The sequence below is a fragment of the Porites lutea genome, chromosome 5 (genome assembly GCF_958299795.1).
Source record: "Porites lutea chromosome 5, jaPorLute2.1, whole genome shotgun sequence".
NCBI lineage: Eukaryota > Metazoa > Cnidaria > Anthozoa > Scleractinia > Poritidae > Porites > Porites lutea.
In genome coordinates this window covers 15,827,938-15,840,437 of record NC_133205.1, presented here as the reverse complement: position 1 = coordinate 15,840,437, position 12,500 = coordinate 15,827,938, and the positions used below count along the sequence as shown (strand labels likewise).

The window sequence follows — 12,500 nt, the reverse complement described above, 5'->3', positions numbered from 1 at the left end:
ACATTAAAGATCGAAGTTTCAATAGTTTTGATCTAACATGATAAAACTATCAGTTAATGAAACAAAATGGAGTAGTCTGCTAGCTTGACCTGCTCTCTTATTCTTTTTATTTCGATTTGAAGATTTGATTTCGGGCCCGAAAAGTTACCGGGACTTTCGAGAAACGGGCCCCCCGCCTTTGATCCTTCGAGGGGATGAGTGCGGGCTCAGTTTCCCGAACAGCGGCTGGTAATCGAGCCTTCACGTCAGCTTTTCAGTATCCAGTTTTTTAAATACATGAGATGAAATGCTTTTAGATGCTACAATAATTTCTTTTTTTATTCTAAGTCGTAATCTAACTTTCTCTTATATTAGAAATTGACCTGGAAATTGTGTATATGCAGAGATCTAAAAATAAAATTTAAAATCAAACGAACTAAATAACTAAGTATGCGCAATCGAGACCTTGACCAGGTTCATGAGCTAAGAACATCTAAAATCCCAAATGCTTTGTAATTGCATGTTGTCACCGATTAGTTGTTTATTTCACGATCGATTTTCTCTGGAATTCAGACTTTTACACACACCCCACAAACCTATGAAAGCTTATGAAGGAAGGCATTGACGCATTGTGGAATCATGAAAAAGCCGTGTTTAGTACCAGTCAGTACGGGAATTGCAAGCTAATTTTAAAAGTTAACTTCCAAAAAGCATTTTGAGAGGGTAATTAATATCAGAAGGATGGATTTTAAGTTACTTAATTTAATAAGCTCGGTTTGGTTTCAAGAAACCCTCTTTTAAGCGAATAGATGGGATGGCTGAGATAGCCGTTACAACGGCCGATGCCACGACGCTTACAATATGCTTCCTTTATTTACTAGTAATAATACTCGATTAGCTTTCACGGCCCTTGTATTACGCCTGTGTACAGACAGACGTTTGAAAGGGATAAACGAAAGGGGGAACTATTAAGACGCTAAAGCGCGGGCAAGCCAATCCCGTTTTCTTTTAAAAGGGGCACCCGACGTCAATTTTCGGAAAATATCTGTGGAAGACGATTTGAGATCTAGAATTTTCGGAACATTTCTTGTAAAATTTCTTGCTTGCCTACCTTTCCTAGGATTTTCGAACATCTAAAAAATGGTATAATTGCCCATTTTTAACGGATTTTTACCCTAAAAAGGTCACCTAGAATTTTCGGAAGCCTTTTTTCTGGCTGAAATTTTCGAAAAGGTAAGTTTTGATCCCTGCCATTTTCGGATCAGTAGACTTTCAGCTAGGAAATCCGAACAGATGGAACATTTTTAGGGCATAAAAATATGCCTATATCTACCGTTTAAATACTAAAATACGTTTAACATTGCTATGTTTTAGTGGTTTTTAACTATATTCTCGTTGGGTGCCCCTGTTTTAAACGCTTGTCACACAGGTTGGGCATGAGTTGGACAAAAATAATAAATAAAGTTAAAAGTTAATAACATAATCGAAGAGTATGAGGTAATGTAGGTGGTCTAAATGTCAGTAAATTGCAAGAAATGTTTGATATTTTGTAGTCTTTTCATGCTTTTATTACTAATGTAATGCGCATTTGATCATTTTTATAAATACCTGAGCAATATAAGTAATTAAATTGTTGTTTTTTATTATTGTCTTGTTCGAGTTCGCAGAGTGTATACTGTTACGCTTTTAGACCACGAAGCCGTAAAAATTTGCTTGCAGGAACGCTTGATTACACAATCAGAAAATAATTCCAATTTTCTGTCACAATGTCCCAGTTTGAACTGTTTTCAGTACAAATTTAAGACAATAAACAGAAGTGTATTCATTGCAAAGAGGTTCAGCTTTAAAATAACTGGTCGCACGATACCTCGACTCTCTATAAGCGTGATATCTCTCTAAGAAGGACAGTTAGGGTCGATCCCGAAGGTGTCCGTCTTAAAGAGAGTGAGAGAGAGAGAGAGAGAGAGAGAGAGAGAGAGAGAGAGAGAGAGAGAGAGTTGACTGCATAGGTAGTGTAATTTAATTGAAGAGGATGGTTTCGTTGTTGTCTGATATTGCGTTTAAAGCCTTTCTAACTGTCCAAGTGAATTTATGTAATATATATACATTTCTTGGACGTGGTGATCTAGGCGTAAGAGGGCGGAGGAAGGGGGCGGGCTACAGCACCCTTTCTTTGTAAATATTTAAGATTTTTAAGCTTAAAACGCTCTAAGACACAATCGCAAGCTTCATCAAACAACACCATTTATAACAGACCCACAAGCATTTTTTTTCGCAAAGCGTCCAGGTGGGTCTCAATGGGGTTAACCGGTAGGCGTTAAACGGCCCAAAATTTAGTCGATAGCCGTAAAAACTGAAAAATTTTAACCGTTAGCCGTAAATAGGGTAAAAAGAGTTAACCGTAAAAAACATTTTGCTCCTTAGATTTGATAGTTTTAAGGAAGGTGCTAAACTCACTCAGAACGCCGGCGTTTCTTATTTCACGGCTACTTTGACTCTTCACGTTCACGCTTCTGCTAGTTTTGCATTGAAGATTCTATTCATAAACTGTTATGTCTTTTATTAGGAATGGTCCTCTTCGTGGCTCATAAAAAATTTTAGTTGACTGGCAATAGCTTAACCTTTTGTTTCTATTTTAGACAAAGAGTTCATGTTATTTTAAGAGAATGGGAAAACCGGCTCCTGCGGCAAAGATCTTCAAAGCCGCATACTTCTCAGCTTGGTTCCAACACTTGTAAATGTGAGGGTCACAGAAATGTTCGAGTCTCAATCTGTATGGTTGTTCTTTTTTAGTTCAAGTTGTAAAATCTGTTCTTCAGTGAGGTAAAGACCCTATCGTGGTCGTAAAAAGAGAAGAGGGTAGCAAATACAAAGCGACGCGAAGAACGAATCAGTAGCCCCTGAAGAAAAGGAAACCACGCCAAGATGCAAAAGATGACAAACTTTTTCATGGTTAACATTTCTGTGCATAAAATGATATTAGAAGTGGAATTCCTTAAAAGCATGATTTATGAAGTATTAAAAATTTTCAGAAAAATAACATTTCATCCCGAGATGATCCTAAGACATTTATTTTAAAAAAATACGGGTTTATTAATATTTAACTCTTCAAACAAAAGAAATTAATTTTTAACTTTTTTGTTAACCGTAACTGAAAAAAATAAACCGATAGCCGTAAAAGAGCCAAAATTTTAGCCGATAACCGTAATAGCCACCACCCCATTGAGACCCTCGTCCAGAGAAGAGGCAGTCATCTATCCGTAAGGGAAAAGCCGAATTTTTGGCCTCAAAAACTTTTGCTCCTTGACACTGGTTGGGGCTTCTAGTTTTTTGTTTGTTTGTTCATTTGTTTTATTTTTTTAGTTAGTCGATGTAGATCTACGTAACTTCTACCCCTTGGGGGTACTCAACGAAATTTTATACGGCGTGGGGGTGGGGGGGGGGGCTCCACCTCGAGGTCTAACCCCTTACCCTTTTATATACCATTTTTGACTGAAAAGGTACGCCTTTCGTATAACTTCTTTTGACAAGCCAGGACCGAAACGTTTGGAAAGAAACTCCAACAACAACCACTGACGCGCCACTTTTGTTCATCATTTTTTATTCATTGAACATCCTAAAGTGCCACGTAGCTTATCGGAATTTTTTTCCCGTTATTTGATTGTTATCCTTTTCACAGCACCAAGTTTAGAACGCTGCATCTAAATGCATGCACTGTCTTCAAAATATGAATAAGTCACTGAACCTACGTTTTCCTGTTGTTATAGAGTCATTTTAGGCCTCTTTACAGACCAAAAGACAAATTCCCTGCCCTTCATGTAGTTCAAATTGTGAAATCCCTTCCCTTCTGAAGCCTGAAAAAGGTACCACTTTCGCGCGGAGCCCCCTCGTTTAGGCCATTATATGGAATACCTCCCCCAGGCTTCTACCAAGTGCATGATCCGTCAAAAGTATTTTCCCCGTCCCTAGCTCTCTCCTCCGCAGAGGCCTCTATGCGTCAAAGGGAGGCCGGGGACAAGGAAAAGTTAGCGCGCGGTTGGCACGATGGAATGGCGAAAGAGAGGCGTTTCGATTATCCGATCTTAGACCTTTCCGCCTGCATTCCGCTCCAGTGAGCAAACATAAAAAAATGAGGTCGAGGCTCGGGTGGACAATTTCATACAAATCACTGTATTTTGTCTACCCGAGCCTCAACTTGATGTCTTTGTTTACAGGAATGCGGGAAAGGTCTATTGCTATATTTTCATGGGGATACCCGGTGGGAGAGAGCGTCCCCAGTACAACATTATTTTACCAGATACACGTTATTTGATGTAGAAAGTATAATTGACTAGTCTTAAAAATTGTCCTCAACAAACTCCACTGAATTAATTGATCTCCTCATACCCAGATCTCACTCTGTCTTGGCCGTGGAGATCTGGGTACAATGTAAGGTGTGCTTTTATTGATTTTTACAAGCAGCAATTTTTGTGGCTGTTGTTGTTGTTTATTAGTTTTTTGTTGTTATCTATCCTTTACTAGCATGTGAGTCGCCATGAGTTGTTTGCTTCAGTTCCTCTTCAGTCTATTTAGCCCTTTTAGCGAATTTTGTAAATAAAGAAATGAATTCAATTCTACCAGGTACCGTTGGGGCTTTGATTGGTTTATTTTCTGTGAAGGTCTTTACAAAAATTCGGACCATGACTGGTGCTTTCTTACTACTATTTCTTATTTATTTACTTATTCATTCATTCATTTATTTATTATTTTTCCATTTATTGCAAAATCCTCTTCGTCATGATTACATAACAAAAGGAGACGGGTAGGGTGAGGCTGTTTGGTTTTGTTGTGCAATCACGCACGCGCAAACGAGTAGAAAACAAAGATGGCTGGCTAGGTTCGGTCGCTCCGGCCAATTTTGCATTTTAGCACGTTTTTTGTGTTTTATATGTCATTTTCCACTCCAGTGGATATTCTTTATTCAGTGTGAAAGATCCCTAGGATCATATTTTGTACATATCTGTCTAAAATCCCAATTCCCGACGATCTTTCACTGGCAAACTTATAAAGTGAATTTCCTGACTGTAAGTTGTCTTAGGTTTTGGATGTCCAGTATGTTTAGAATACCAAGTTCTTTGCGTGTTTTTAGTGGGTCAAGTAAACAGATCTTCACTTCAAGAGGTAAGATGTTATTTTTCGATCATGTAGCATCTAAACGATTGAAGTATCTCTTATAAATTTGCTTCTCAGTTTTGTGTGAATAATATTTGCGTGTGGCTTGTGCAGTGCTTTTAAGCACTGCAACATTATTTTCTGCTCTTTCCATTGTAATCCTTTGAAGACTATAATCGTGGATCAGGGAAACTTTTTATTGTTCATATTTCTTGATTTTATGGTTAGCCGAAGTTATATGAAAGGCAGAACTTGGACAGTTTGCGTCATTATTTCCGATTGTACAGAGCGTACATGACATACATGTACTTCCGTTAACTTCATCCAGAAAGTAGTGTTTAAGAGAATAATTATATAAGGGATCAGTTAGTCTCTCATTTGTGATTAACAGATTTTAACACTGAAAACTTCTCTTGCTTTTGCCATTTATTAATAACTTGTTAGTTACAAGTCAGGTTTGTTGGTTTGTACTTTGAACTGTGTTTTCAAAATGCAAATTTGATCATCGATATGACATAACAATCAGATCCAGGTAACCTGCTTAGATAATTTTTTTCTCTTTTAAGTTGTATGGTTTTTCATGCGGCACATTCATAATTGCATATGTGTTTGTCAGTGTAGAAGTATCTGATGAGGCACTTTCGAGCTGGTTTTGTGATAAAATCAAAGACCATATGGTAATATGTGACAAGAAACACAGTTCTCTGTAGTCTGAAGAGCACATACCATGGTGTTTTAAGCATGATAAAGGGTCTTCTGCCAATTACCATTGTAAAACCTGTGTAGAATGTTGGTAGAATGAGAGAAAAAAGTTGCTGTTGTGTGAAGTGTTTTTCAGCTTTTTGTGTTCTTCCAGCATTCCATACTGGTAAACATACATACAGTAGTTCCTTTTACAAATCAATAAATCTTATTTGAACGCAACATTTATCTAATAGATGATGGTTTTTTTACCAATAAACTCTCATATCTTTGTTTGATATCATTTTTATAAGAGGAAGCCTTACAACCTACTTAAGATATTTTCATGTCTCATCACAAAATGAAATGGCATCTTTGCAATTAGCCACCCCTATGTACCGACCAAAAAATGTTGTTCTGGCTACAGGCCCACACAATTAGCTTAGTTTACTACTTCCTAGTAATAACTAAAGGTTAGGAATTATGCGTGACGTTGATGGAAATGCTCTTGATCCATCCAATTTTTCCAAGCATTTTATTATAATTTTCTTATTACGGTATTGTTTCAGAACAGTCCCTCAAGGGAGAAAGGTTAATAACATTTGATTCTTTCCAAGAGCTATATCTGCCGTAAATTTAAAAAATAATAGTAAAATAAAATGTGGTAGTGGCATTTTTTCCTAACCTACTTGGAGACAGGCAGTCTTAGAATTGACAAACAAAGCAACAGTATACCTCCCCCCCCCCCCCCCCGACTCTTCTTGGAACACCTCAAGAGACAGGCTCACAATGTTTTTAACTGGCTGTAGCAGTACACATTACATGTACACATCGTAGATTGATAGTCTGAGAAATAAATGTCTTTGTTTTTCCTTTTCTTTTTGTGTCTTTCCAGAATGTGTAAACTTTTGTAGATTTTCTTCTGCAAGGAGACTCCACATTCTTGGATCAAGAGAGTTGATAAAACCCTCTGCTCATAAAATGTTGGGAGTTTTCAATCATAGCCAAGAAAAAAGTTGTAGAAGCATTTCATCCTCTAGTGATGGGGATAAAGACAAAAACGGCAAGGGAACTGGAAACCAGTGGAGCTGCCCAAAGTGTGGGAATCCATGTACTACAGTAGAACGTATGTATATTTGACCCCAACCCATAAAATTAATAATTGCTTGAGGTTCTTAAGCCATGGAAAATCTGGTTGAAAGGTGTTCAATGGAATGGTACATTTAAATATGGTCTGATTGGAACAATTTGGTATAATTGAAAGTACCTTTGTCATAATGTGGGTGGAGGAGGGAGGGGGGCATATTAAATGCTTAATTTGGTCTTCTTTTTACTTCTTCTCCAAAGTTGCTTGAATTGTTGCAGAACATTGTCCAGAACTTTATATTCAAATTTAGTCTTGCATTTGTAAAGTAAAGGAAAGAGAATGCCTATCTCTGGGTTTGGAAGGAACAAAAATGAATAGACATTCCTTTGTTTATTTTGTTTTTGTATTCTTTTTTGTTAATTTTGTCTTTTTTTGTTATATTTTTCAGCTACCACTCGTTTTGTGCAATGTGATAAGTGTCATCACTTTTTCTTAATCTTATCGGAATCAGATACAGCTAAGCGGTACATTCATGTTAAATATGATAAAGCCTCAGGCAGTGAAGCAGACAAACAGAACAAAGCACTACAAAGTCCTCCACCACCTCCCAGAAAGGTATGGGAGTACATGTACATGTAGCATATTGCTGCATAATGTATTTATGACACATGATTGATACATGTTTATTCAGTAGCCATGAATCTCTCTGAAACCTTGGCCTTCAAAAACACATTTAACATATCATTTAAATGGCAGACAATAAGGACAAAGAATCATTCTCTTTTAAATAGCAAAACTGACTGCTGCACTGGGCAGAAGCCCAACATAATGCAAGCATCAGTCCCTGCTTATTTACATGTATATAGATCTGAAAGATATAAATGTGTTTATACTGCAGAAGCAGTCAAACAAGAAAAATGCTTATAACAGACTCTGAAGTACAGATCTATGATTGGTAATCTAGTACAGTTATGATCATGCCTGCTGCCGGTCAGAAAAAAAAAAACCTTAACTGAGGAGGAAACCTGAACTGGCTCCTAAAAGCAGAGCTAGACACTTAACATGAACCTTATGGGAGAGAGGTTGAACTAAAATAACAAACTATAAAGATGTTACAGGTCAAGTTTGATTTCAGGTTAAATTTGATTTAACCTAGGTTGATTCTCAATTTCCTTTGTTTCCTAGCCCTAAGAGACAAAGGAAATTGAGAATCAACCTAGGTTAAAACAATTTAACCTGAAATCAAATTTGACCTGTAACAAATACATGGAGTACAAGCTGCAATTGATTTAAAATACACGAAAAGAGACAAGGGTAAAATCAAATCAAGCCAGCAGCGATGTCAGCTTTAATCAAATGAGTCACCTTAGTAAAATCCCGCCCTTTTATACCCACTTCTCCATGACAGCTAGACCTTTCCTGTGTTCGTGTAAACAAAGGTGCCAAATCAAGACTCGGTTGGACAAAAGACATTGATTTGTATGGAATTGTCCACCAAAATCTCCTAGCAATGACCTCCAACCGAACCAGGCACCCATAACTCTAACTTGCCATGTTGTCAGTCTGTTAATTGTTTCATCATCAATAATTTGAATTAAGTATTGATGATGTTGTTGTTGTTTGAATATTATATAAGCATCGAAATGACTAGAACATGATAAAATTATTTTCCTGCAGATATATGAATACCTAAACAAGTATGTGATAGGTCAAGCACATGCCAAGAAGGTGTTGTCAGTAGCTGTTTATAATCATTACAAGAGACTATCAGTTAACTTGCCACAATCCCAGCAAGCCTCAACACCTGCTGAAGTCAAACCAGTTCCTGTACAAAGACAGTATGCTGGATCACCACAAGGTGCTCACTGTTTCAATTCAAGCATTATTTCATACTTGCATGATACATGTGTATACTTGTTTAATGTGCCATGTCTTCAATCAAAGTGTTTGGTAGTTTTTTGTTTGTTTTGCAAAAGTTTAAACAGGTCAGTAGTGTCCTTCTTGACCACTGTTTCCTTTGAAAACAAAGAGATTTGCATATTGTATGCATGAAATTCAGTTTTCTTCCAGGTCAACTGATCAAATTTATAACATGCAATAATTTGTTTTCATTATTAAAACATAAAACGCTTTTGATCCATGGCATTTTATTCAATGGAAATGAAAACACTTTGAAGGCTTTTGGTTATATTCCATGTTGCTTATTTTGTTCTGTTTTCATTTAGATAAATGTTACAGCTTGGTGTACATGTACATGTATTTATCTTAACTTAAACTGGTGAATGCTTTTCCCTTTTTAAAAGAATTACAGATGCTCATGACACAAACATCCAACCTCAATTCTCCATTGGGAGCTAGTGGTGTTCACTCACCTGCACAATTACGTGAACAAGCTGGAAGTGACATACTAGACTCAGATGTAGAAAAGATTCAACTGGACAAGAGTAACATCCTTCTGTTAGGGCCAACCGGCTCAGGTAAAGAACAAAACATTTTAGTGATGAAAAAAGAAAAAAGACAAATTTTATTAAAGCTCTGTAGTACCTGTTCTGTAGTCAACCTTACTAGCTAAATATCTTAACACTCCTTCATAGGATTTAAACCTGAGGCAGCGATTTTGTTACCTCTGCGTCTTGCATCCCTGACACATAAAATTCCCAAAGACGCAAAACAATTTGTGGTATGCGTCCCAGAGGATGCAAAGATCGATTGATCAATTGGAAGATGTTTTTGTAGAATTTCCTGTTTGTGTGATTTCTGTGGCTGTTCTGTGTCTTTTGTTTAACGACGCATATTTGTTTTAGTAGTTGTTGTGCTTGACCATAGAAGGAGTATAATTATTTTAATTTCTGTAAACTGTAATACAGAGTTTAGGAGTCTCTCTTCAGATTAACTGTTTGGTTACATAAAGACCCAGGGCATTGAACTGGGGCTCAATGGTTCTGGAGTGGGACTCATGATTTTTCTCAACATGAGTTCCAGGACTCACCATAACTGTTTGTAACATAATCACAGCTGTGGCCTCCCAAACCCTAGGTGGGTTTTGTATTCAGTGAGCTATGGCAAATCCTCGAGGGCAAGGCCATAGTGAGTAAAACTTGGTTCATGACTGATGTTTGTCAAATGATCATGCTATAGTATATCAGCCACAGGCTCAAAATTTAAAACTCTGTTGAATGCCTCAATAACTCTTTCCAGGAATAAAGGTAGATTGGGAGGGACTGCCTTCCGTACAATGCGTACAGTGTAGTTAGAGGAAAGGTATACTGAGCTAAAGTATCCCAACAAGGCCTCTGCTTGTCCAAATTGAATCACCTAACGGTGGTGTTAGTTATCCACTGGATAGAATGTTCACCCACTGGCAGGAGTTAGGAAGGGGGTAGGGGGCAGGGGTGACCCTGGCATGTGCAGGGGGCGGCGGGGCAAAGTGAAATAATGATTCATGTCAATTGTAGCAACATGGTCAAGTGTAACAATATTGTGACTGCTTGAGAAGTGAATAAAATGTGCTAAACACTTCACCTAAACTGCATGGCAAATTACTGCAGCTACTTCAAAGCTTGACAATGCAATTTGATCTTGTGTGCGGTAACTTGTAATTCATTTTAATTATTTGTTATTGAAGTAGCCATTTGTGAGGGGTAAAAAAGTCATGTTCTTGCCTTTTCACATACATATTTCACGACTACTTTATAAAACTGTTTTTTTTTAAATTTTTTTTCAGGTAAAACACTATTAGCACAAACAATAGCTCGCTGCCTTGATGTGCCATTTACGATATGTGATTGCACTGCCTTGACACAAGCTGGATATGTGGGTGAAGACATAGAATCTGTGATTGCTAAGCTCCTACAGGTTGGTTTAACCAATTTTTTATATAAGAAAAGTCTTAAATTATATCATACCTATAGTTCCACTAAGGCAGGGTCAAAATTAGTCACAGAACCAATAAACACAATCATTTTATCTGGTTTTGGATTACTACTGTGTACTTTGAAAAATAGCTTGTTCACACACCCTCTATTTTCTCTTCAAAGTTCGTCTAGTGCGCCTGATAGAAAAACAAAAACCGCAGGAGATTTATTGACCATCAGTGCAAGGGGGTAGGGGTGGGGGAACTGTGTACAGACTACTTGGAAAACTGTTGGAATTTCTTTCATGATATTAAGTCACTTCTTTCCAGTTGTAATTTCAACTCTTTTGTTATTTTGCTTTCCTACCTCACTTAACAGGAAGCTGGAAACAATGTTGAAAGAGCACAGCAAGGTAAACTTTTGATTTTTGCCTCCAACTGATTATTATTTTGTAAACATTCTGTAAAATTTTGAAAAGCTCTGTCAAGCTCTGTCGGCTCCATAGAAAATAACTCTAACTTCACGTTGCATTGCTTTCTCAGGGATTGTATTCTTGGATGAAGTTGACAAGATCGGTTGTGTTCCTGGAGTGCATAACTTAAGAGATGTTGGCGGAGAGGGAGTACAGCAGGTAAAACGTTCAGCAAATTCTAATCTCCAAGCTTTTCCCTAATCTCCTTCAAGATCAACCATACCTGTTGCGTGTACTAAAACTTGGAACACGAAACATCCCGCAGCACTCTAGGACACGTCAAATTAATAAAACAACATTGGGGAAAAAATATTTCATAGGTTAGGGGTAGGGTTTCTATTTGTCTTTTTCATTTTACTTGTTGTCAGGTTTGCAGCATGAGTGTACCAGAGTGTTGAAGTGTGTTCTGGTGTTCAAGGTCTTAGTACATGCTGCCTGCTTTGAGAAAGGTGTCTATCACTAACACACCTACCTAATACTATTGGGGAAGAGGAAAGGGGCAGGTGGCCCGGGAGAATAGGGATGGAGGGGCACGGAATGCGGAAGATCAGAGAAGAAAGAACGGGAGGTGAGATTTAAAAAATGCAGTAGGCGGAAGAATTAGGGGGAAATTAAACAACTGTGCCTATAAGAATTATCGAAAAAGGGCTTAAGGGAGGAAGCCAGGAAAAGAAGGTGGCTGGGGGTTCGGACCGCCTGTGCCCCCAGTATAGCTCATAGCTTTCGAAAATAATGCAGTCAGTGGAGGAGGTCAAAAATACCTATTCTTAGCGAATTAAAATTACGTAAAACAGCGATTGTTTAAAGAGAGACTTGCTCGTCAGTTATTATACATGGTGCTTCAATTATAATTTCATTACTATTAAGTGCTTATGAATTATGTTAATTTTGTGGTGGTTTAAGAAAATTACTTTGAAGCTCCTTGTTCCATGTGGTCAATGCATTTGCTTTACTTGGATTCTCTTCTCGTGGTTGGCCTCGTTTCACCTAGCTTTTAATTCAACTCTTTTAATGTCTTACTTTAATACGGGTAAATTTTGAAATTACGTATATTATGACTGATGAAATACCTTCTTATCTCAGGGTTTGTTGAAGATTCTTGAAGGTACAGTAGTGAATGTGCCGGAGCGAAATTCACGTAAGGTGCGAGGTGAAAGCGTGGCTGTGGATACTAAAAACATCTAGTTTGTGGCATCTGGAGCCTTTAATGGACTGGACCAAAATTATTAAGAGAAGAAATCAGGAGAAGGTACGGTTACAGAAATTCATTAAAGTA

General features: G+C 37.6%; 2 protein-coding genes across 2 annotated transcripts in view; both read left to right on the top strand.

The window, feature by feature from the left end:
- The window catches only part of LOC140936484 (uncharacterized), a 29,002-nt gene extending 27,377 nt beyond the window's left edge, over positions 1–1,625 (top strand). Inside the window, exon 7 of the mRNA XM_073385962.1 lies at positions 1–1,625. This exon is cut by the window's left edge and continues 929 nt beyond it. The gene's annotated coding sequence lies outside the window, so the exon portion shown is untranslated.
- Positions 1,626–4,814: 3,189 nt separating this feature from the next.
- The window catches only part of LOC140936931 (ATP-dependent clpX-like chaperone, mitochondrial), a 12,754-nt gene continuing 5,068 nt past the window's right edge, over positions 4,815–12,500 (top strand). The window contains 10 exon segments of the mRNA XM_073386439.1: positions 4,815–5,139; positions 6,707–6,937; positions 7,347–7,513; positions 8,576–8,756; positions 9,202–9,375; positions 10,623–10,753; positions 11,131–11,164; positions 11,295–11,383; positions 12,308–12,442; positions 12,444–12,473. Of these exon segments, the coding sequence (XP_073242540.1) occupies positions 5,064–5,139; positions 6,707–6,937; positions 7,347–7,513; positions 8,576–8,756; positions 9,202–9,375; positions 10,623–10,753; positions 11,131–11,164; positions 11,295–11,383; positions 12,308–12,442; positions 12,444–12,473 (1,248 nt within the window). The 5' untranslated portion in view covers positions 4,815–5,063.